Raw genomic sequence first — 25,377 nt, forward strand, 5'->3', positions numbered from 1 at the left:
AATGAATTCTTTTTCTGATATATTTAAAATACAGATTAGAGAAAAAATGAACTTTGAATTCTGTTTTTATCCCTTTGGGAACTTTAAAGAAAGCTTGTAGAACAATGGATAAAGAGGGGAAATAATGTGTTATTTTAATTTCCTCTTAAGCTTGATTTGAATCATATTGACAGATGAGAACAATCTTACTGAAGCAGACTTTCAGCTCCTATTCAAAGTGGCTTTTTCTTTTGAATCCCTTTTAGTTGAGGTTTGATTCCTGTTGAGAATTTTCTTCCTGTACAAACAGCGAATAAGCATAAGTCACAGCCTTGTTCCTCTCAGAGAGCCAGTTCTTAACCTGATTATCTGAACGCTGGCTGTGCTGGGATGCCAGGAGGCAGAGTGCTGCAGGCATGGTTCTATTCAGGCAGCTGCCTGCCGTGCCCACACAGGAGGTAAGACTGGCATCTCCAGCTCCAAAGAGGGAGGAGGGTGCTTGGATGTGAAGAGGCCCCAATAGATGACAGAACCGGTCCAGGCCTAGGAGAATGGAAATAGCTGTTTCTTATGTTAAAAAATGAAAAGGATAGACTACTGTGTTTTCACTTTAAAGTCAACTTACCTTATAGAAATTTCGGAATCTTACTCTTCAGTGTTCTATTTTTTGTTTTTTAGAGAGTATTCTGATTCTCAGTAACTTGGATGGATAACTGTTAGATTTTCCCTGATTAAGTGTTGCGACTGTATCATGGTAACTCTGCAGAGCCGTAGAGTAGTAGTAATTCGACTGACCTTAACCAAAGCAGTCCTACCCCATAGGCAAGGGTTTCTCTCTTAGATCTAAAAGAAAACCTTATGCTTAGTTGTTGGAGGAAGAACTTTTTATCTGTGTATTTGTGAAACAATGTCTTCTTACCGTGCAAATGAACTTTATTTAAATATAATCGTTATCATATATATATGCAAACTTCTTAAAATGCTGACATTTCAGTAACTTTTTAATCTTGTCTTCATACTGATTGCTAGTTTAGCTATTATAGCTCACCACTAACTGCTAAGTCTTAGATTTTTTTGTCTCCATTATTCTGTTAAGATAATCCAAAATCAGATATTTTACAATCAGTTGTTTCTTAAATTTAACAGTGTGTTTTTGAAGGCAAGAATGTATTTTTACACATGCTATCTGTATAGATAGAAGTCTGTTGCTTCAAAGCCCAAATAAGCATTGTATTTTGGTATTTGTTATTTATCTACAATACCTTAACATTTTTTAAAAAAATGTACATAATAGTAAAAATAAACTGTGTGTGTGCATGCAGTTGTATGTGTAAAATTTGGGAGCTTTCATTGGAATTAAACTTTATAAGTAATGATAGAATCATAGACTAGCACAGAAAGGGATCTTGGAGTTTATTTTCCAGTTTTTTTTTTTTTTTTTTTTTTCTTTCTTTACAAGTGAGAAATCTCCCCGCTTCTTCGCATTATTGTTACATAACAGCTGTGTGGCTCTTCTAGGATCCTGGGAGACAGAAGTTTTCATCTTTGTTTTACAATAGAGAAAACTAAGATGCATATCACAGGAATTGTCACAAGCCATTTATCCACTTAATGGTGTGGATAAGATTTGAATTCCAGTCTTTCTGTAGACCACCTCCTTTTAACTACGCTGCACAGCTAACATACAGGTTGACTGGTTGGCAGGTTGGACATGGGACTCTAGTTGCCAGGCAACTAGTACAGCCCCACATGACTTCCTTCGAAAATAATGCTTTCTTCTGAAGTTTTTTGGGATTGAAAATTGAACAGAATTACAATCTTTAAAACTCTTAATTTTGATTTTTTTTCAAAATGAGATATATATGTCTCTAACCTGTAGTGGAGCATTTGAGTTAGAATAGCCATAGCCTGCTGGTCTGCGGAAACAGTGCAGTAATGCTGTACCTACGAAATGCACCTTAGTCAAGATAAACGTGACACCTGTTCAGGAACCAAAGTAGGGGCCTCTCGTGTCAGCGTGACAGTGATTCAGAAAGCTGTGGTTTGTGCAGTTAGCCAAATGTGTGGGTTGTACTTGAGCTGTTTTTATACTTCTTTAAATCCTAAATACAGAGACCAGGGATTTTATCATTTTGGTTCAGTGGGGGTTTTTTCTTGTTTATTTTTTATTTTGTTCCAATCGTACCTGCAGGTTGATTAGTACAATGAGCACCTATTCATTATCACTTGAGTCAGTTACATTCCGCCCACAGGAATTTTGTGAAAAGCTTTCTGTAACATACGACCAGAGTCCTACTGTGCATTTGAACCATTGAACAGAGAAAGTCCCCTCTGTTCCAGTGTGAATCCTCTGTGTGTGTCACCATTTTTCTGAAGTGAACACATCTTAAATTTGACTGCTTGCCTTTGCACATTGTGACCAAAATAAAATATAAGTTAAGGAATTTGCCCACTGTCACTATCTTGTCTGTTTCTGACTTCAACAATTGCATACTCTTAAATGAGAATAATAATTTAGTGCTATTAATAAAATTCAGACTTTCAGAGTTTTAAAGTGACCCTTTCTTGCGCTTAATGAGGGACTGTGGAATTGAAGATGAAAGAACAGATTTTGTTTTGGCCTAGAGTAACGTTTTTATTGTTTGTTTACTTACTTTTGCAGTAATGAAGATTGAGTCAAGGTCTCAGACTAAGCTACATCCCCAGCCCTTTTTTTGTTTTTTTTTTTTTTATGGTGAGACAGGATTTTGCCAAGTTGCCCAGGATGGCCTTCAACCTGGTGATCCTCCTGTCTCAGCCTCCTAAACTACAGACTTGATCCACCCTGCCTAGCAAGAGTAACATTTTGAAGAATAATACACTGACAAAACTTGTTCTTTAAAGTCTTGTTACTTTGTGATTAATTTTATAAGTCCAGAGAAATAGAATTATGTGTTAATCTTGCATTTAAAAATAAGAGATTATAATTTGGGATGTGCAAAGGTGGTAGCCAAGCAGAGATCCCTGGAACATAAATAAAAATGTCATTTGGTTTCTCTTACATGGTTTTAATGTGCTTGATACTTATTTTATAGAAAACTCTTTGAAGTAGGCTGAGTTTGAACAGTAGCTAATAATAGACCTTTTGTTGAATATAAAAAGAAATTCATTTTGTTTCCTCACACACAAAACAATGGTTTTCCTGTTGAACTTGTTTCTACTGCTTTGAGTACTATATTATTATTTTTCAATAATAACAAAGAATCACAGGACTTACACATCTGTTATACATGTAAAGTTTTAAATGACCACTATGCTTCCAGTTTTAAAAAGATTCATAATCAGAAGGGATTTTGGGTCGGGTAATAATACCTTTAAACTTTGGACATTTTCATGCTGGCTTTTCTCTTTGCCCTATGGGATGTTTCTTCTTGAATAGACTTATAGCTCTAAACTTAAACAGAATTCTACTTCAGATCTTGCTCACCTTACTCAGATATTATTTACTATTTCAATACTAATCATTTTAGGGCACAGTGATGGAAATTGGTATACTTCCTTCTCCAATTTTTTAACCTTTTTCAGAATTAGTTTTGTTAGAATAGGTAAAATATTTGCAGAGTGAAGGTAGCATTTAGGGATGTGAAAATTTCTAAGTAATGTAGTTGTGCAGATAGAAAAAGATTCCCAAAAAGACAACTCTTGTGGCTCTGATACCTTCCCAATATAGTTTTTAGGGAAGATTTTTCAGATCTTTCAGCAGTTTAGTTCTATAATAAAATCTGCCTTTGTACTTAAAACTCCCAAAATATGTCTCAAGAGTTAGCAGGACAAAGCATTCTTACATATGAATGATACTCAATACCTGAAAATTTGTGTGATTCTAGAAAATGTTGTGATGGGAGCTTCTTGTTCCATTTTCAGATATGCAGGACTTGTAAACTGCCTCTCTTGTGTGTGTCAGTCACAGCCTACTGCACTGAGGATTCACGTTCCTCCTGTGATAGAGAGCTGGCTTTTTTTTTTTTTTTTAGTAGCAGCTTTTTAGAAGTGAAAGAGTTCATGCATGCAGTGTTTTTTCTCTGCTGGCTACTAAAGTGAATGTTACTGTTAACTAGAAACTAGACCTGAAAATTCAGAGGCAAGATATTCTAATTATTTTGAGATATGTCTAAATTTTATACAGTGCTTTAGTGCATGTTAGTCAGGCTTATTTGTTTAATAAAAGGTTATAAAAAGATTGTTTTTCTTTGCTATTGCGTGTTTAGTTTTTTGTTTATTTGTTTAACTGTATTAGTTCTAAGTACTGAAAATTCTTCTTTAGGTTCAGAGCACAGAGGGAGAAGCTCCTCATGTTCCAGCTACTTACCAGCTAGGCCTCACTAAGTCCAAAAGAGGTAAGTCAGCTAATACCCAGTGGTTCCAAAGTGCATTTACTCAAGTGATGTCGCTGCATTTGGAAAACATGCTTATTGTGTGTAGCAGCAGTAATTGTAGAAAGTAGGGATACAGAGAGACATGCTTCTTCATTATTTGCTTATCTGATTTTTGTATTTTCTTGAAGACTTGTGCTGATACACTAATACTAGTTTGTTTATCCTGTGATAACCTCTTTACACAGTCATATGTGCTCCAAATATTTTTCAGTTCTGCATCAGGGCTGGGTGAGAATTGATCAAAGAGCATCAGAGTAGGGCTACTTTGTACATTGTTATGATTGAAAAATATAGTTGTGTTACCCATCAGTGTATTTTCATTACTCAGATGTAACTCATAAGTATGCTGTATGGAGTATACCTGTGGCAAGAAGCACCAGTTTGTCAGCAGTAGTTAAACCTAGTTAAATTATTTTTTTATATATTAATTTTATTTAAGGAGAAAAGAAAAAAAAAGCAGAGAAAGGGTACAAGTTATACAGATTTACAGAAAAAAAAAATGAACAGTAGGAAATCACTAGTTAATGGATTACATATTGTCATCTTAGAAATAATTGTTCAAGTCACAAAATTAAAGCTTGTAAAGTGGACATTCCAACAATGATACTGCAAACAGTTCTGTTCATTGATCCAATAAAACTCTGTGATATCATTTTCTATCTTATACACTTAAATATACATGCAGTTATATAGTTTAGAGCACTTTCTTTTCCTCTCTTTTATACAGTGACTATTACACATTTTGGGTTTCATTGCTCCCACGGTTCTTATTACTTTTTTGGAAGAGAGTAAAACCAAATGTGACATAACAGAACAGAATCGGTCAAGTCAAAAGGGTGGACATAATAGGTAATGTAAAAACATAAAAAAAAAAAAAAGACAACCTAGTTAAATTAAATGCAGCTGTGAGTCAAAGGTGAGCGGTCGTAGTACTGTGATTCTCTTGAATTATTAATTATTGACCAAAGAACCTTTGAATCCATTCCTTTCATTTGTAGCTTGCAATCAGAAAAAAGATGTCTGGTTTAGAGTTTGTGAAGCTTTTGAGATTTAGAGAAAGGGAAAGGAAGAAGTTAAAATGACCACTGACAGTAGGAGGACTGTTTATTTTTAAAACTTTGCACATGCTGAACCGCCCGGCTTTTTTTTTTTCAAACAAAGATTTATATGTGTGTTCCTAGAATAGGAAATTACATGTTTGTTCCCTCCTGATCTCTGGAATTGCTTCAGAAGGGACATTTGGATGTGATTTTTTTTCTTTTCTTGCAATAGGCACTGAAGAACAAGAGTATCACTCTCACTAGGTTACTGTAGTTCTAAACTGACAGAAAATGAACTTTTGTACTTAATTTTTTTCCGTTGTAAATCCACAAATCCACATATGTGTTTCTGAACTCTAAGGCAGGTTCATGAAAATGAAGGAATTCCTGCTGTGGATGTTAGACAAGAGACATATTGGAAAAAACAGCATATATCAAAGGAGGACTAAAAAGTAAAATTAATTTGTGTCACAGTGGTGAGGGAGATGGAATATGATTTGTATTTATGTCGGGGACAAGGACAGAAAATAGCAATAGTAACTTAAATTTTTTTGAAAGGTAGCCTATCAGTTCTAAATGTGATGTGTAAGTAATTTAGATAATTCATAATTACAGAATTATGAATTACTGGTACAGAATTACTGGTAATTACTCATTTCACAAACTTAGTAAAAGTGGATATAAGATGTTAGAAGAAGGACTTTTGAAGTTAAAGTTACTTATTCTCTAATCCAGTCTGGAATTTACCTTGAGAGTGTTGGTGAATCAGCTCAGCATCACAGGGTGGTGGGTACAGTGAGAGTAGCCCTAAGTTTTTCTTGTTACAGAAGACACACAAATTATCTTTAGCAGAGAATATACAAGTTTTTGTTTTGTTTCTTTATGATACTGAACAAATAAGAAGTTTCCAGATTTGAAGATTTTTTTCCTCTTACTTTAATGTCTCCTCTAACATCCTAGTTTTAAATTAGAAATAAAATCATACATCAGGACAAACATTTAATCTGTGTTTTAGTTCCACTCGTTTAATGGGGAACTTTTTTTTATTGTAAAACAGAAATGCCTGACCAAAGGGCATAGTTGTTCCTTTATGGTTTACAAAACAGTTTCACCTGTGTTCTGCTTTGCTCCTTAAGGAGCCATGTTGAGCTGGGAGAGAATCATGGTTACTGCATTTTGAAGAGGAGAAAAGTTACTGCTTTGGGTGTTAAACACACAGTAAAAACTTGCACCCAGGCCTGTGTGCTTTCTTTTGCTCCCAGCTGCTCTGAAGCCTCATCAGTCTGCCTTAGGACCTAACCTGTACATGTGGACGGGGCTCAGCAGCTGCAAGGGGAGCAGCCCAGACCCTCCTCTGCTGCAGATGAAAGGGCGCGGAGAACCCAGGCTGAGCTGGCCGCCTGGCCCCCTGGCCCCCTGGGTCGTGTGGCTGGTGTTTTTGCCTTTGCCTAACCAGATAGGCATTGTCACTTCCTGATCATTTAAATGTCCACTTCATTCTCTTGTCGCTTTTACTGAGCAATCATTTTTTATTGTCAACTTGTTCTGACATACTGGAATATGAGGAATAAATAAGGTTTCTGCTTTTAAAGCCTAACAATCTAGTTTAAAAAAAAACAGGCAAACATAATTACTATAATAACTGCTCATTACTATGGCAACTGCTGTGATTTAGGGTATTAATCATTTTTATTAATGCCTAATTAATACTGATACAACAGCTTAGTGCAATCCAGTTTCATAATTCCATTTTACATAAATTTAACAAGAGTATGGAGTGGGTTTTGTATTTCATTATGTAGTTTTATTAATATTACAATAGTTGGGGCTGGGGATTTAGCTCAGCAGCATAAGCGTCTGCCTTGCAAGCAAGCAGTCATGAGTTCGTCCCTGGTACCAATAAAAAAAATATATTACAATAGTCAGAATTACTCTAAAATTAAATGGGGGTAAAATCTCGCTAGTCCATGAAACCTGAGGCTGCTATGAAATATTTTAAAACATCAAGAGAACTTTAATTAATTTTGGATTTTATTCAGTCAGATCATCTAGTTATTTCTCTATATGGTTCCGATCTTAAGTGAACATGGGTTTGGTAAACACACTGCCTTTACCCTGTTGCTGTCTAAGTTCTGTGGACTTGCTGTCCTCCGAAGGGGCGGCCCTTGAGAAAGGGGAGTAGCTGCTGTCTCCCACTGTGGCAGGTGGATGGAATGTGATCTTGCTTGGTGTGTTTAATCGCCATTTTACCTACTTAACATTGTTTTAGGTTAGCTAGTAATTGAGTTTTGCAGCAGAAAAATAAACAGAAGCATTTTATAAGACTAGCAATGTCATATATTAGTTGAATCTGTTTGAAATTGTTGGGAAACAGTTGTTTCATAACTTAAAAATGTTTGCATCATTTGAAACATCAGGTGTATTGAAATGTATCCTATTTTTTATTACTCATTTTGAGACAAAGAATCCTAAGTCCAGACAGGGTTTGAATTTGCAGTCCTTCTGCCTCAGCTTCCCAGAGGGCTGGAATTCCAAAGTTAGCATGAAGATACATGTTTTTGTACATTTTACACTTAAAATTTTTTACTTTAATTCCTAAATGTCTTTACACTTTTATGTACTATAAATGATTTTCTTTAGGGACTCCTATGTTAATAGAGGCATTTTTTTTTTTCAAAACAGTGATTCTTCTAAAGATAAAGACATTAAATGTATTTACTAAAATGCAGTATAATTAGAGCTTAATTAGTGACTGCTGAGTTTTTGGTAGACAATCTGATTGTTTTTGTTTGAACTTAAGTCTTATGCTTTGAAGTCACAATTTTGCATAAATAATACATAGTTTTCTAAGAAGGAGTCTGTGCTGTGTGTCTTTTATGGATTGGGAATCATGTCTGTAATAACTGCTTTTTTGCTGGCAGAGCATCTGTTACGTACTACAAGTCAGCATTCTGATAGCAGTGGTTTTGCTGAAGATTCTACGGACTGCTTTTCCCTTAATCATCTTCAGGTAAAATTTCCTTGTGTAGTAAGAAGTATAATGAATTTACTCATTTGACGGTGATTTTTTTTCAATAGCTATTTCAAGACTGGATCTCTTATTTTTACTTTATTATTGTTTTAAAATTTTTATGGAGTTACTTTTCACATAACAATAGAATAAAACTTCTGGAATGTAGATGTTCGGTAAGTGTTTGACTGTGAATTGTAGGTTCCACTAATTCCTTATCTCTCTGACCCAGTTGGTTTTTTGTTTGTTTGTTTTGGTTTCTGTTTTGAAAAGGCTGATTCTTAACTCTTTTGGATCACTGGTAAACAGTTTAATTTGATCATGTCCTGCTAAGTCTGTTAGTTTTCTTGCTTTTTAATCAGTGTGTTCTAGCATTTTGCAGTAACGATTTTGCTTATTTAATAGCTCACATTAGATGTGGATCCTAATACTTAATAACTCAATGTCGTTGTTACACTGAAGTTTGTGCTTGATTCTGTTAGGTAACTCAGGAAGCAAGCACAGATCTGTTTTTAATGAGCTTGTAGTTTGTATGTGGAGTCAAATAGTGCAGAGGAAGAGACTTTAAAACGTCCTAAACAAATTTTAACAGTGACTGGAATGACAAAAGCACTTACAGAAACAGTATTTAAATGGTGAAGAGAAGAGATTCATCTAAGGTGACTCAGACAAGAAGTGGGCAGAAAAGTGAAATGAGAGTCTTTGGGAAAGAAGTTGTGGGTCTCGTGAGAAGGTCAGGTTGTGGCTGGCAAGGAGACAGATGGAGGACCCAGCAGTGCTGATGGAGTAAGCATGGCTGGAGTGTGAGTCCATGGGGAGGACAAGAGTAGGGGTGGCGACTGTTCTCTCAGGTAAGAGTGATGGTTGTGTGTCGTTTTAACATTGGAATGGCTGAGCAAAGGGCCAGGGAGAGACAGGGAGAGAAGGAAAGAGAGGGAGAGGGGGAAAGGGAGAGAGAGATCGAGAGAGGGGGAGAGAGAGAGAAACAGAGAATGAATTTGTTCCAGAACAATCTGGGATTAATGGTGGACAAACACCCTGGTCCTGGAGAGACAGAGATGAGAAGCACAGATTGGAGGAGTCACTTCAAAAAGGGGTCGTTTCCTTTCAGAATGGCCAGACAGAGAGGGTGATGGGAAGAGACAGAGGAAGCTTGTACGTTTTGGAAAAGAATGTTAGGAGAGTCAGTGTTATGTGTGGGAAGAAGAGAAAGAGAGTGTTGGCAGGGAAAATTGTGAAGTTCTGAAATCATTTTGTGAGAAAATGAGGAGGTGTTAGCTGATTCGGGTCAGTGAAACAATTAGAAGCAGCCCAGGGCCACAGCTGATTTGGAGGCGACACAGGCACAGCTGCATCCCATCCCCTTGGTGTTGGCCAAGGATGCTTGGTCCCTGTGTGCTCATCATCCCCTCTGGCTCCTTCTCACAGGTCCACGAGCCTTTGCAAGCCATGGGGAGTAGCGCTGATAGTTGTGACAGTGAGATGACAGTCACGTCATTTGGTGAAGACCTTGTTACACCAACAACACAAGAGCAGCCTTATTTTAATGAGTCAGAGGAAGAGTTGCCAAACCCTCTGCAGAAAGAAAGGGAGAAGGCGGCAGCAGCTGCTGACAACAGAGAGTCGGATAGCCAGGATTCCCCTCAGTGCGAGCCTGAGGAGAGTGTGAGACACCAGCCGTCCTCTTGTCCTCCTGGGGATCCTGTGACTGAAGCTGCTGAGGTGGAACAGGGTTCAGCTTCAGCACCGACAGTGGAGCCCCTGAGAGAAGCAAGCATTGAAAGTGATGTGGACCGAAGTAGTGAGTGTGAATTTCCCCAGTACAACACACACCATATCTCTCAATCACTGGCTTCCATTGAAGCTCAGTGCAGTGATCTACGCCCTGAGAATACAAGTGGGCCTCTCTCTTCTGTGGACCGAGTGAATACCGCTTTGCAGAGAGCACAAATGAAGGTTTGTAGCCTGTCTAATCAGAGGGTTGGGCGGAGCCTGATCAAATCCAAGGATCTGTTAAAAAAAAGGTACTTACTTGCAAAAGCTGGCTATCCCCTAAGAAGGTCTCAGTCTTTACCAACGACCTTACTGAGCCCCGTCAGGGTTGTGTCCTCCGTCAACGTCCGGTTATCTCCCGGGAAAGAGACCAGGTGCAGCCCGCCTTCTTTCACCTATAAGTACACACCTGAAGAGCAACAGGAATTGGACAAAGAGAGCACTGCCCCTGATGGTCAGTCTTTAGTCAAATCCACCATTTTCATCTCTCCGTCGTCTGAGAAGAAGGATGAAGAGACCTCCCGGGGCGAGGCGAGCCAGGTGGAGGAATGCCATCATGGAAGGACTCCTGTCTGTCCCCAGTTTGCTCCTGAGCGAATATCTCAGTCCACCTGCTCCCTTCACACTCTGCACGAGTGGCATGACAGGCCGCTGTGTGAGCACATGAGAACGCTGAGTACGCACAGTGTCCCCAACATCCCGGGGGCCACCTGCTCTGCCTTCCTGTCCCCTCTCGGGTGTCCTTACTCACACAGACATGCTGCATACCCGTGCCGAGCGGCTGCCGTGAATCCCCCTTCCGCCATAGAAATGCAGTTGCGAAGAGTGTTGCATCATATTAGAAACTCCCTGCAGAACCTTTCACAGGTAAGAGAAAGGGCTGATCTTTTTAAGTATTTTTTGTTCTTTCTGCTCTGGTCACCTTTTAACTCACGAGAAGCAAAAACCTGTCTGGCATAAACTATGTTAGCAGTACTTTTTCTATGTTTAAACTTAACTACACCTGTCCTCCTCTGCACTTCCCTCCTATTTCATGGGAAAACAGAGCTTCTTGGCTCAGAATCTCCTTCCCTTCCTGGAAGGATTTTGCTCATTAAATAGCCTCCCTTCTTCAGTCTGTCATCCATTGTTTTTACCTTACTTTAAGCATTAAGTGGTCCTGTTTAAAAACAAAAACAAAATTTCTCTCTCTCTTTCCTGCTGTTGGATGTGTTGTCCACCTCTTCCTTTTCTGAGTTCTTGTCCTGCTGGCTTCAGTGGCACCGCAGTCTGGCTCAGCTGGTAGCTCTCTAAGCTTCCCCTTCACTTACTGACCTCTGATGCTGGTCTCCTGGCCCAGGCTTAGTCTCCTTCCACTGGGTTCAAAGACTCAAACTGCTCCAGAAGAGAAAAAAGAATCAGGTACAGTGTGAATTCAGAATGCATGTAATCTTTTACTGTAAAAGAGTAGACAGCAAGCCACTTTGAAAGTAAAAATCAAAGTTGTAATGTTTCAAGTCATGTAAGATATAATGCCTTTAAGTATATATTTTATCCTTGGGATAGTTGTTTCCCCTTGCAGTTTAACAAAAATGTGGGTGTTTCTTCCTCCTCCAAGAAATGTAGTTCTAACTATGCCTCAGCTATTTCACGTTTTCACTGAAGTTGTGTATAGCTGAGGATTTCCAGAGCCTTGTTGTGTACCTTTCTGGGCCAGCTGTTTTGCCCTCATGGTGGTTTCTTCCTCTTGGATCTAATTGTTTAATAAATCTGCCCACCCTGCCTCACTCCGCAGGCCAATGCCTTCTACAGTCTCATTGTGTAGCCGTGTGCTCTGGCCACTCTGGACTATCTGCAGGGTCCTGGGAGTTGTGCACTCTTGGTGATGTGAACATGCCACCTGTGTTTATTTTCCTGGAGTCCCCTGCAGCTGCCTTTCTTTGCATGATCAAGTCCTGGTTTCTGTTCAGACTCAACTCAAGTGTCACCAGCATTGGAAAAACTTAGCTAATCTGCATTTTTGTTTTCATCTTAGCATTCCTGCTCCTCAAATTCTATTATAAATGTTTTTTTTACAAACAGTTCTTTCTTACAATGTAAGAACACTTACTGTTAGGGGCCTGTTACCGTCTCTAAGGTAATGGACTAGGACAGGTGCTCGAATGTCCTAAGAGTGTGATGCTACTTGCTACTCTGCAACTGCATCCGTCAGTACTGTAACCTCTGGATGACATGTGCAATTTATCTATGTTTTTGAGTTTTACTTTTGTTTCTATACTTTGTCAAGGCAAGAAGGGAGCCCTATAAAGCATATATATGAACTATACATAGATTAACTCGTACCTAAGAGTACTAGGAAGCATTGGGGCCTGATTTCTTCTGTTCCTCCTTACAATATCAAGAGTTTAGTTTTGCCTCAAAGAAAAAATATATAGGCCTCAAATGCTGCCTTTTTAACACCTTAGAAAATGTGGAGATAGCCACTGTGATGTTGGTATTAACCCTTTCTACTTTGATTTGTTTAAGTACTCTGTGAGAGGACCTGACCTTGCTGCTGCTCCATACAGTACTCAGAAATCATCTGTTCTACCTCTTTACGAAGTAAGTTCCTACTTACATATTTGCATTGCAGAATAATTTGTATGATTTAGAGTGTAATTTTGTTTTATTGCATTTTAGAATACTTTTCAGGAGCTTCAAGTAATGAGGCGGAGCCTGAATTTGTTTAGAACACAAATGATGGATTTAGAATTGGCAATGCTGCGCCAGCAAAACTTGGTTTATCACCATATGACTGAGGAGGAAAGGTAGAAGTTCATTTCGTCTCAACATAATTCAAATAATTTTTATTCAAAGAACATTTTCAGTTTATATTTTGAAAAAGTAGTTCTTGTTTCTACTGCTGTATATCTTGTTTGTTTCGTGAGCTGGTATGTATAAAAGTAAGCATAGAGAATGTTCTGTTGACTTCCGGGTCTCGAAGATGGTGACTGTTGCTTGGTAGTCAGTGTGCAGGTTAGTTGGTGAGAGAGGAGAGAGGAACAAGACCATTGTCCTAGTGTCACATCCCCTTGTAGCGCTTCTGTGCAGATTTATAAAACTTAGCATACAGTACCTTCTGTCAGCGTATAGTAGTTATCAAATGCTTGTCAGTGCTTGTCAGTGTCAAATGCTTGCAAACTGTTTTCAAACTTCGTACCTTCCCCCGGGTGGTAGGTATGAAGTTGATCAGCTGCAGAGTTTGAGAAACTCAGTCCGAGTGGAGCTGCAGGAGCTGGAGCTGCAGCTGGAGGAGCGCCTGCTGGACTTGGAGGAGCAGCTGCGAGCTGTGCAGGTGCCGTCGCCCTTCCACTCCTCCTCGCTGATGGTAGGCTGCCCAGAGGGTGCTGGGAGTTAGTACTGGGCCAACTTGGGAGGTTCCTTGTCAGTGAGGACAAGTCCCTTCATCTTCATCTGTTTATTTTAATGACCTGGAAAGTAGGCACAGTGTTTAAGGAGCTTTACAATGCATCAGTTTTAGGTACAAGTTGTAATAGTTTTCTTAAATACTTTGTGTACTTACACGTTGAAAATTTTTAATTATCATTTTGATAAGAAAAAATAAGTCAATACAAAGATTTTATAGTTTCTGAAAGAAAAATCGTAGTGCATGAAAGTACGACTGAGTTAAATTTGAATTACCGCATATATGTATCTTCAAAGAATACAAATATATTTAGGTTTTTTTTATCGTCTTTTGCATTTAAATAAATAATGTGCCCTCTAAACTTTTCCTTTATTTTGGTTTGTTTAAGCCAATCCCAGTCCTCCCCCATGCTGGGGATCAGAATCAGAGTCTCCTTGTGTTGAGCACAGACTGTACTGTATCACTGAGCTGCGCTCCCGGCCTTTTAGTCTTTTGTTTTGTAAGGGCTGAAATGAGGTGTTTTGATAGAACACATGTGTACAATCAAGATAAGAAATAGCAAAACTATTTGTCTTTTTTGTACCACTTTTTATTACTTCTAATATTGCTTTCCATAAAATTTTAACTTCAACATTGTTATTTTTGGCAGGGAGATATCCTGGAGATTGAACCCAGGCCTCCACAATGACCTAAGTCCTCAGCCCTTTTAAAAAAAATTTTATTTTGGAACAGTGTCACTAAGTTGCCAATGCTGGGCTCAGAATTGTGATCCTTCTGCCTTAGCTGCCTGAGTGCTGGTATTACAGGCGTGTACTGCTGTGCCTGGTTTCAACACTGTATTCCTATTCTTGCCAGTCTCTGACGCTGTAGAATGTGTTGCTTAGAAGTGTGTGTTGGTGGGAGCAGAGAATAAATACAGCCCACATACCTTGTAGTTTCACCTGTCACTCAAACTTAATTTTATAGGATTCCATGATATTTGAGAGTGGCCATTGTGACATAAATAAATGTGTTGGGGCAATAAATTCCCTTTATTTTAAAGCCCTTGAACTTTGGGAAAATGTATATACATATATGAAGTCTCTGCTGTTCTTTCCTTTTCAGGGAATGTGCGGCAGTAGAAGTGCTGATAACCTGTCCTGTCCTTCTCCATTGAATGTAATGGAACCAGTAAGCCTCTTGCCTTTTAAGTCACTGGGGAAGGGCACCATATAATAGCACCTGTACATGACTTTCCTGCTGTGGGAAAAATGCACGTTTTTGTCAAATACAGAATTTACTAAGTAAACTTGGGAGCAAGTTTGCCGCCTCTGAAGTTCATTTCCATCTTAAGCCGTTAGAAAGCAAGCTTAATCACAATTGTGATTTTTATCTTTGTGGCCTAAAGAAAATAATGCAACATGAAAAATACTTAGTTTGTATTACAGAGGAAATAATGCTTTAATGATTAGATCCCTAGTACTTTAAGTGCAATCAATAAGATGATGACTTTTTGAACAGAAGTTTAATTTGTATTATATTCTAGGCAGATTGATCCATTTGAAGGCAAAACACTGTAACTATTTTGTTCTCTTTTGAGTAATTTGAACATCAGTATGGTAACAAGTAACATCCACTATTTTCTAGTTACCCATTTTATTGCTTGAGCTTACTATGAATTTAAATTTGGTGAATTTGAAAATGAAATTGAATAGTTACTAAGTTAATGAAGCGAGATTAAATATGTCCTACTAGTTTTGTGATTTGGGGCAGTATTCATAGCTAAGAGTATAACCTTCACTTTGTTAATTTCAAGAGAGAAGAGTAAGTGTTTCTCACCTTTAGGTTGCGGAGCTGATGCGGGAACAGTCCTACCTGAAGTCTGAATTGGGTCTGGGACTCGGAGAGATGGGATTTGAAATTCCTGCTGGAGAAAGCTCAGAGTCAGTTTTCTCCCAGGCCACGTCAGAGTCATCCTCTGTGTGTTCCAGTCCTTCACACCACGCCAGCAGAAGAGCTGCGGTGCCTGGGCAAACGGGGGGCAAGCGCACAGCCCAGTCAGTGGCCAGAAAGAAAGTGTTCCGGGCCTCAGTGGCCCTGACACCAACCGCTCCTTCCAGAACAGGCTCTGTGCAGACGCCTCCAGAGCTGGAAAGTTCTGAGGAGGCTGGTGTGGCCGAGGAAGGCGTACGGGTTGTGGGACCGAACTCTGACATGGAAGAAGAGTGTGCAAAGCTCTCAGTGATGCCAGCGGCTGAGGAGATGCAGAGGAGCGTGGAGCAGAACGAGTTGCAGCAAGTCATACGGGAGGTGAGTCCAGCCGTGCCAACTTCACTTACGGATGTGGGGTTCACCATGAACGTCGGTCACATGAGGTGCTCTCAATCGCCGTGTTCTCATTCTCAGGGAGTTTTCACGTTCACTTTTCCATTGACCTTGTTCATCTCAGCTGCACTCTGTTGGAATGGCATCCTGCAGGTTTGAGACATGGTGAAAAGGATGTTGCAGGGTTTGCAGAAGATAAATGTGACAGACTCTCTGGATCCCGTTTCCACAAATGAGGGACTATAATTTACATCTCTGCGCGGTGTTATTTTGTCATTTCAGCTGACATGAGAAATGGTGTTGTGATTTTAATAAGTATAAAAATTTGATCTCTTTGATTTGGTGGGTGGAGAAGGGTGGAAATTTTGAGTTGTTTAGAGTCTGAAACACAATATGAAAGGAAGGTGCACCCTGGCTGAGGACAGCAGGAGAATCTGGAGCCTTCACCATCATTCTCAGTTACTGCAGGGGCTTCAAAGCATTAAGAGGGTGGTGGTCCCAGTCAAGGTGAACTGAGATACTGGGTTTTTACACTGAATTCAGTTAGTAAGGAACAGTGTGCTACAAAGCTGTGTGCCTCCTCGAGACGCCTTTGTGATATTTATGCCCTCCTTGCTTCTGACATCAGTGTCCTTTTGTGAAAACCAGTGTAGTGCATAGCATGAAATTTCTACAAGTTGAATATTTCTTGTGTATCCTATTTCCTTGTCATACGAATTCTCAAAAATTACAAGGGAGAACCAAAATTATGCATAGCTTTTCCAACAAAAGATGCTAAAACCTCTAATAAGAAAGGATCATTTAACTCAAGCATGGGGGCCCACAGACTGTAAGCCCAGCACTTAAGAGGCTGAGGCAGGAGGATTGCCATGAGTTTAAAGCCAGCCTGAACTGCATTGTGTGATCCTCTATTAAAAAACAAAAAACAGATCTTTCGTTCTTTCTATTATGTTTAAAAAATCACTTTAGAGACTCAGGATATACCTCAGGAATGCAGCCTGTGCTTAGCACGAGTGAAGCCCTGCGTTCAGGCGTCAGCATCAGCTTCCTGCTCCAGAACACACCTGCTTTATTACAAGTATCTGGTTCGCCCTCTGCAGGGTAAAAGAAAAATACATGTAAGACATGAAGTCATGGAGGTTAAGGATGGAGGAAAATAAATAATAGAAAAATTGCGTAGAAAAATTGATCAGGGCTTCAAAAAGTTTGAGGTTTTAGATCACTTCTGACCTTTTGCCCCATGTTGTGCTTGGGATCAAACCCAGGGTCTTTGTGCAAGTTAGGTGACTCCTATATCCCCATTCTGTCCATTCAGATTCTGGATTTTCAGATGAAGTCTGCTCAGCCTTTGAAGCCTTGTAAATGTTCCAAGAATCTGAAAAAGTACAACAAAACATTTCTGGTCCCAAGCATTCAGATTTTCATTCTGTAATAAAGTGTTCAAGAAATAAGCATTTAAGAATAAAAAAGGTCAAAATGGGCCAGAGAAATCAGAGTCAGTGTGGCTCCCAGTTTTTAAACCGTATCCAGTGAAACTACCAATGTGGACCTAATGTGTTTTAGAATCAGTGTGTAACATACAACAGAATTCCAGAGACTACAGCCAAGAATGGTGGCAGTGGGCCAAAATCTTCCCATAATTTGGCCATTGATCTGGGTCCTGAGATTAGTTTGTAAATGTCAGGGGTCATCATTTATAGCTGTGTGACAGTAGCTTGAGAGTTACGTGAAAAAAATAAATAAATACAGGGTTGGGGGGGGTTCAGTGGCATAGTACTTAGTATATGCAAAGCGCGTGGTTCAATTTACAGTTACTGCCAGAAAAAAAACAAAAAATAAATGCAGTTTTGCTGTAAACATACCCATGATGTATATGTCCCTGAAAATCTGTGCTGTGCACACCCATGCAGTAAAACTCATGCATTTTATGGGGAAAACAGGATTAATTTTAAGCTAGCACTCAAAACTTCAGTGGCATTATAAATGCCACACGCTAAGTGATTACATCACTGGAGCTCCTTCAGTGACATTAAAAGACACAAAAGAAACAAAGCAGTAGCACAGGTCTGTGCATTTTAAGTGCTTTAAAAGTACTCAAGTGCTACAATAAATATGCTACATCATCTTTAAAAAAATTTGCTTGTGGGGCCAGGATTTAGCTCAGTGGCATAAGTGCCTGCCTGGCAAGTGCAAGGTCATGAGTTCAATCCCCGATACAAAAAAAAAAATTTTGCTTGTGCAATTGCCCTTCAAAAGTGTCACATCTTGAGAGTTACAATGACACGGAGGAAGGGTGGTGATCTGAAATCGGCCAGAAGTTTTGGGTATGAGTAGGAGGCTCATGGTGGAGAACCGAGGTAACTGGTGGATTTAAGTTAGCATGCGTTTTGCTAGCTGTGTTTCTAGGTTCAGCTGGATGCAGGGATGTATTCATCTCAAGATCCCTACAGATGAAATGGCAAATTTGTAAGCATGAAATGCACATTCTTTTTGTTTTTCTTTTTGAGACAGAGTCTTGCTGAGCAGTTCAGGCTGGCTTTGAACTCACTTTGTAGCCCAGGCTGCTCTTGAACTCCCAATGATCCTCTTATGTCAAGCCTCCTGAGTGCTGGGATTATAGGCATGCACCACCATGCCTGGCCACGCCGTATTTTTATAACAGGAATATACCAACTGAAAGTACAGAAGGACTTAATTTTGCATGTTTATTTGTCCTGCAGTTGTAATTATTTTTGTTAGTTGACTCATGTTCAGCAAAGTACATCTCACCTTCTCAGCCAGGATTGCCTGTGGTTGTGTGCCTGCTTTATATCAAAGATCCAATTCTGAGTGAAATTAAACAATTATTTTCTACATTTGTTGAGGAAGTATGTTGTAGGTTGCAAGAAATGTGAGGTTTTTGTTCCCTGTAACCACTTGCTTTGGTTTGAAAGTTTTTGAAACTTGACTTTATGCTTCCCATTAATGTACACTTGAGTCATTTTCAAAGTTGTAATGGCTTGATATGTGCTGGAAGTAATTTCCTAGGAATAAAGCACTCATTTTAGGACAGAACTTGATTCTTTGTCCTATAGGACATATCATAGAAAAAGTCAATTGTTCCTTGGTCCATCATGCTGCTGTGGTCCTAGAGAATTACTTAGTCATTCATAAGAATCTCCTGTTTGGTAGGAAACATTTTATTTTGCAGACATTTAAACTGGCAAGTAAAGCAAGGCAGATGCATGGAGAATTTTTCAGAATTGATTACTTAGCCCATTAATTAGCAACTACTTTGTTTAGTATTTGGCATATTTTGGAGGAAGTTAAGCTTTAACATTTACTTTTGTTGACTGCAAAGAAAAGCTTACCAAGGAAAATACTTAGAGGTCCAACAAAGCATCAGAGAACTATTTCATGTACTCAAGAAAACAAACTCTTTTGAGGTATTTTAAGAGCATACACTGACTTAAGATTATAAAAAGTAATTTTTATTATTATTGTCTTAGTTTAGTTACAGTGGTTTTTATTAGTTTGTTTAGAACAGATTAGTTTTCATTTTGTGTATTTCCAATTGCTAATCTTTACTTAAATAAACAAGGTACTAAATTCCATTTTTAAGTTTATTGTATCAGCTACCAAGAAAATTAAAATAGATTCTCCCTGTCTAGTAAGTCCTGAGCCACTGACCCCATTCACAAAGCCACATTTAGGAAGGTAGGATTTACTCTCAGAGTGCAGGTGAGTATTGAGCGTGGTTGGCAGGCATTTTCAGGGAAGTTCTCTTATTGCATTCAGGTGGCTTGAACACAATGGTATCTGCTAGTTCTTTGTTTCGATCATTGCACCATATATAAGTTTTTCATGAGTGCATTCATTGTTAATAATATGTTTGTACAGTAGAATTCCTCTTTGGAAGTAGAACATCGGAACAGAATCCTCTCAAAAAATATTTAATACATGTATTGGGTAACTAAAACTTTTCTTAGAGCAAAGATACCCCTCTGCCCAGATTGTGTACATTGTACAGGAAAAAAATACACTGCTTTAGACTTTGCCCGAGTAATTGATGATGTATGTGATCAGTGGCCTGAAACTGTTTACAGTTACTTTTAAAATGTATACATGTATATAAATAAGAAGATGGCCTAACAGGATGAATGAACATGTGCCTACAGAAGCAGCTGCGATGTCGAAGAGTAAACATGGGTGGCCATGTGTTTAGAAAGTTTTTCTGTGTTTATTGAAGCTGCTAGACTTCGTTTATGCCTTTCAGAATCCTGCCCCAGTACATCTGGCATGATTTAAGCATGTAGCTTGGTAGAAACATAGCTTCCCGTGCGTTCCTCGGGAAGCTTCTGCAGCCCTCTGGTAGGGAGGGGCTGCTCACAGTGGTACAGGGGAGCGGGGTGAGCCAGGCAGCACCACACAGGCCCCGCGCACGGTCAGCCTGTGCTGCTGCACCCCAGCTGTCCTCACCTGCGCGACTCCCTCTGGGAAGTGGCGTTCAGGAAAGCGATTTCCATTCGGGTGGTTTCCTCACCCCTGAGCCTTCCAGCCGCTCTGCAGCATGGGAGACTGTGGAACTGCGTAATCCGTCCTTGCGTGGTTGAGGGCATTTTATCATTTGCAGAGCTGGTTCACCCGTAGTAACTTCTCTTCTACCTTCTCTTCTTTTTTTGGTCTGATCTTGTCTCTGTCACTTTTATGCTTTCTCTCATTAATTCAAACTTTTTTCTCTAGAATTATTTTATTGCAGTGTAATACAATAGATATTAATACAAAAAACTCTATGAAAAAATAAAACGAAATTTCATACAAAATATTAGAGACTAACAATGGTTAGTATACTATGATTCCCAATCTTAAAAGAGTGGCCAAAATGTTACAGAGTACAATTATAGAAGAAAAGAGACTTTCTTTCAAAGAAGAAGCTAACAAAAGGACAAAACTTTCTAGGGAACAAAAAGAAACTAGTGATATAAATGAAACAAAATAGCATATAACCCCGTACCGATTAAAAAAAAAGCTTTAAAAAAATAGCATATATCTTAAAATATTTTTTAAGCAACAGAATAATTTAGGGAATTATTTGAACTTTTTCCTATTTTTGTCCCTATTACCTATCTTACTGTTGTTTTAAATTCTTTGTCCTTTCTCTCCTTCCATCCTTCCCTTGTTCCCTTTCTCCTCCTCTTATCCTCTGTCCTCTTCTCTCCTGTTCTTCCCCCAAACATATTTTGTTTATGCTTGGATACATGATAAGCAAGACCTGGTGCCTTTTTTGAGGGTAGTGAACAGCACCTTTCCAGGTAACTGGGGTAATAGTTGTGCACCAACACACCCAGCCAGTTTGTTTTTTGAATAATGAAATACAATAAAAGTGTCAGACTTCATTGACAGAAAAAATGATATTCATTGCCTTATAAACATAAATTCTCAGTGGTTCTGTTTTCATGTATTGTGTTCATGCTCATATATTGTGGCTTAGATAGTCTGGATTTCATGTTCATACATATATATATATTTTTTTAAGTGAATGTAAAGTACTGTGAACTTTAGAAACTTTCGAAGCTGTTTAAAGTTTAAAAATTTGATAGAAAGTAAAATGAAAAGCTTATAGTCATTTAAATATTTGCTAGTGTAGACAGTAACTTGAGGAACATTTTGTGTATGAATCATTGTAGAAGTCTGTATATTATGTACCAATTTTGTGTCACCGATTAATACAGAACCATCTTTGGAAATACTTCAGATGAAATGTGTGGGATTCCAGTTAGGAAATAGATCAGGCTGACAGGAAATTGTGGACATGTAGAATTTTAAAAGCAAGCTAAGTGTGTCTCAAGTGCTAATTTGGGAAGGCATTATCCGTTTACTCAGGAAATGCACATTTAAAGCATTGGCCAAGGGCTGTTTGGAGGCGATGCTATACCATTAGAGAGGAAAGGAGGGGACTGGCATTTGCAGTATTTAGACATCTGGAGAAGAAAATTGTGGTGTAATTGTCACTTCCTTGGATCTGCTTCCCTTTCCCAGCAACAAAATGAAATGAGCTCCTTCTGTGAAGCCAAAGACAGGTGACACACATGCCATAGGACTTAAGAAAACAATCTCTTCACATTTTGAGGGCTGAAGATGCTTTTCATGTTTTGTGGTAGACTTTCCTGAGAGTCTTTCTGCTTAGCGTGTGCTTGTGTGAGGAGTGTTTTGCTTCTTCAGCTGCTTTGCTCTGGGCTGGTATAGGCAGCACGCGTGCCTACTCAGCTCCGTCCATAGGCAGACTTACATGAAATCATTGGAGGGAGCCTAACTCTGATCTGTTCTTCCAGGTGGCTTTGTTTCATGAAGTAAATCACTTACTACAAGAGTTTTACATGTATGAAGTAGCATTTTCATGGTGATGTTTCTTATGTGTGAGCTGCTGAGTCATCCTGGGCCAGCCTAGAGCTGCGCGGGGGGTGAGGATGAGGGACTTGGTCTCCTGAGCCTCTCTGTGTCACAGGGAGCTTCACAGGAAATTGTCGTTTTCTTCATGTTCTCACAGAGTCCCAGGAATTAAATGCTATTTGTTTTTCTGAAAACAGAGAGAAATGGACATCATCACTCATATTGTTAAATGCTTTTCGCTTTTTCTATTACAGATTAAAGAGTCTATTGTTGGGGAAATCAGACGAGAAATTGTAAGTGGACTTTTGGCAGCAGTATCTTCAAATAAAGCATCAAATTCTAAGCATGATAGTCATTAAATGGAATCTTTAGGTAAATATTTTTAATTTACTTGTGTAGCTTAATCTAAATTAGAGATTTTTGTTTTGGTTTGTTGGTTTGTTTACATAAAGTCTTGCTGTGTAGCCTGGCTGGCCTGGAACTTGCCATCCTGTGCCTCAGCCTCCCCAGTGCTGGATCGCAGGTGTATGCCACAACATTCAAGTACCGCTTGGTTTTCGACTCTTTGTTCTCTTAGCACGGAGTTATGTTTCTCTAGCTAAATATTTATTTTATTTATTTTACAATATATGTGGTGCATTAATTTAAAATGTGACCCCTTGTTGAGGTGTGAGCCAGTAAATGTTAAACTCTACAGAATTGTCACTATTGTATTTTTTTAATTGAAATTTCATTGTAGCAGATAAATCCTAGTATTTGGCCTTTAGACTTGGATCTTATTTTTATAACATTGGCTTCAGTGATATTTCAGAGATATGATTTATGAAACAAAATCATAAGTTCTTAGCAATTTTCCTAATTATTTTTGTCTTTTTAAAGAAATACATAGATCCATTTTCAATCATAATTTATAAAAAATTGTTTCATGTGATGAACTTATTAAAATGAATTCTCTCCTCATCATTATAATTATATTTTATAAGTTGTATATTAATGACAGTACTTGGTGATTGCAAAAGAGTAATCTATCTTAGGGCAGTGCTTTTAATAGTGCTAAAAATACACTCAATATAATATTAAAAACAAAATTGTAATTTGAAAAGTATACATGTGATTTCAGCTGTCAAAATGGAGAAATATTTTGTAAACTATTTCATAAAACAATCAATAGGATTTATTTTTGAAAACAAGGATAAGGCTGCGGCTATAGCTCAGTGGCAGAGAGCTCTTACGTAGTGTGCATGAGGCCCTGGGCTCAATCCCCAGCACCTCAGATAAGTAGAAAAAAAAGAGTGACTTTGAAAAAAATGTATAGCAGCCAAAGAAAGGTCGTGCTGCTTATGATTTTCCAAAAGCAAAATAAAATGGATTAAAGTCACAGTAAGAGCTGTTCATATATGTAAGTATCTGACTAGATAAAATTGCCCCGTCTTAAAGCCTCTTTAGTAGTAGTATTTACACGTGGCTTAATGGTGCCTTCTCCTTTTCAGATTGACCTGGACCCTGCTAGCTGGTGAACATTAGAGTTATTGGTGCTGTACACTGGTGAGGCTACCTGTTCTTCAGAAGCTACGTTCGGCAGAGTTGGGCTGCTATATACAGTGTACAGTGTATAATTTTTCTCTTGCTGTCTTTTTTAAAAACATACATAGAAACTTAGGCACTTTGCTATTTCTTCTCTCAACTACCAAAATCGTGGCACTATGAAAAGCGTAGTATTTATTCCTGTGTGCATATTTTTCCAGTCAGTTCCCTTTATAGAATTAATTATAAAACTTGAAGATTTCTAGACATAACCAACTTATAAATAACATGTTACTTCAAACTAGCTTCTTACAACACTGACCTCTATGAGGTATTTACTGTGCAATAACTGATTCATTTTTTGAGAGCTTGAAGCAACCAATGATTTTCCCTCCACTGCTGTTAATTAGGGTCACTTCCAAGAAGACAAACTGTTCAGTTGTAAAAATTGCTCTTAGTTCTTGAGGAGGCTACTAATAGCAGTAGTATAGAATTACATGAGGTTACCTACAACTACTTAATGTTCTTACACTGTAAGCTTTGTTCCTTTACCCAAAGTAAATGTAATTTTATTACAGCTTATGTAGTATTTTTTTTTTCTTGGGGAAATGTGCCTTATGTTAAACACTATGTACTTTTTGCATTGTCCAGACTTCTTATTTTAAGGAGATGTTTCTTCTGTCTCATAGACTAAATAGTAGAACTTTGTCAGAATAATGGTGTCTATGACTTGAATGGGTAGAAATGAATAAGCTGGTTTTGTTGTTTTCAAAGTGGAAGTAATTTAGATTTGTTCTCCTCATATGTAAATGATTTTAATTCAGTTTTAACCAGTGTAAACTCTTTGTCTTTATGAAAGAAAAAGAAAATAGTTTTCTCTTTGGTTTTGTATGTGTTGAATAAATCTGTAAAGTAACAGCCACATGTTGTTGGAATTATTCTTTTAGCATTTATAATTTTCAATTCCTATTATGTTTCTTCATGTGTGAAATTTTAATCAAAAATGGTTGAGATGTTAACACTGTTTTTGAAAGAATATCTCAAAGGTTTATAAATGTTTGAAATGTCACACAAAACCTGATTTCTAAAAAAATTAAAACAATAAAGTATTTATTTTGCCTAAAATGTTGTTGATTTTTTTTTTTTTCGAACTTGAAGAATTTGGATTAGATTTGATGTGCCTGCAGGAAGTGTAGCGTACAACCTAGTAGGTTTCCTGGAGCACCTTCTGTGATGCTTTCAGCAAAGGTAGTTCATTCTGCACTGCCTTGGACAAGGCTTCTTGGGCTCATCTTGTTCTGTGGTTATAATCATTCTCACCTGAAGCCAAATAAAACATTCTTTTTTTTTTTTTGTCTTTTTCTTTTTTTATCGGTACCAGGGATTGAACGACTGCCTGCTTGCAAGGCAGGAGCTTATGCAGCTGAGCTAATTCCCCAACCCCAAATAAAACATTCTTTACAGGGTGCTATTAAGCTGTAAGGAATACATTAAAATAATCTTTTACTCTTTTGTCAAATTACTGAGCAATTTCACTGGTTGAGTCTAACAGCAGTGATAAACATGTAAGCTAAATGC

At 38.3% G+C, this 25,377-nt stretch overlaps 1 protein-coding gene across 5 annotated transcripts in view; it reads left to right on the forward strand.

The window, feature by feature from the left end:
* Positions 1 to 24,924, forward strand: part of Itprid2 (ITPR interacting domain containing 2) — a 36,686-nt gene extending 11,762 nt beyond the window's left edge. For 2 of the 5 annotated variants that reach the window (XM_063259396.1, XM_013142443.2), the window contains exons 9-18: positions 4,283 to 4,355; positions 8,356 to 8,444; positions 9,873 to 11,084; positions 12,723 to 12,797; positions 12,876 to 13,003; positions 13,413 to 13,563; positions 14,707 to 14,772; positions 15,427 to 15,891; positions 22,530 to 22,647; positions 23,766 to 24,924. In XM_063259396.1, coding sequence (XP_063115466.1) covers positions 4,283 to 4,355; positions 8,356 to 8,444; positions 9,873 to 11,084; positions 12,723 to 12,797; positions 12,876 to 13,003; positions 13,413 to 13,563; positions 14,707 to 14,772; positions 15,427 to 15,891; positions 22,530 to 22,634 — 2,364 coding nt within the window. In that variant the 3' untranslated portion in view covers positions 22,635 to 22,647; positions 23,766 to 24,924. The remainder of the gene's footprint in view (positions 1 to 4,282; positions 4,356 to 8,355; positions 8,445 to 9,872; positions 11,085 to 12,722; positions 12,798 to 12,875; positions 13,004 to 13,412; positions 13,564 to 14,706; positions 14,773 to 15,426; positions 15,892 to 22,529; positions 22,648 to 23,765) is intronic. The other 3 variants (XM_063259399.1, XM_063259397.1, XM_063259398.1) reach the window with 3 other exon arrangements.
* The last annotated feature ends 453 nt before the right edge of the window (positions 24,925 to 25,377 follow it).

This window comes from Cavia porcellus, unplaced genomic scaffold, assembly GCF_034190915.1.
Source record: "Cavia porcellus strain 051 isolate PalLab524CR breed Dunkin Hartley unplaced genomic scaffold, mCavPor4.1 scaffold_12, whole genome shotgun sequence".
Taxonomy (NCBI): Eukaryota; Metazoa; Chordata; class Mammalia; order Rodentia; family Caviidae; genus Cavia; species Cavia porcellus.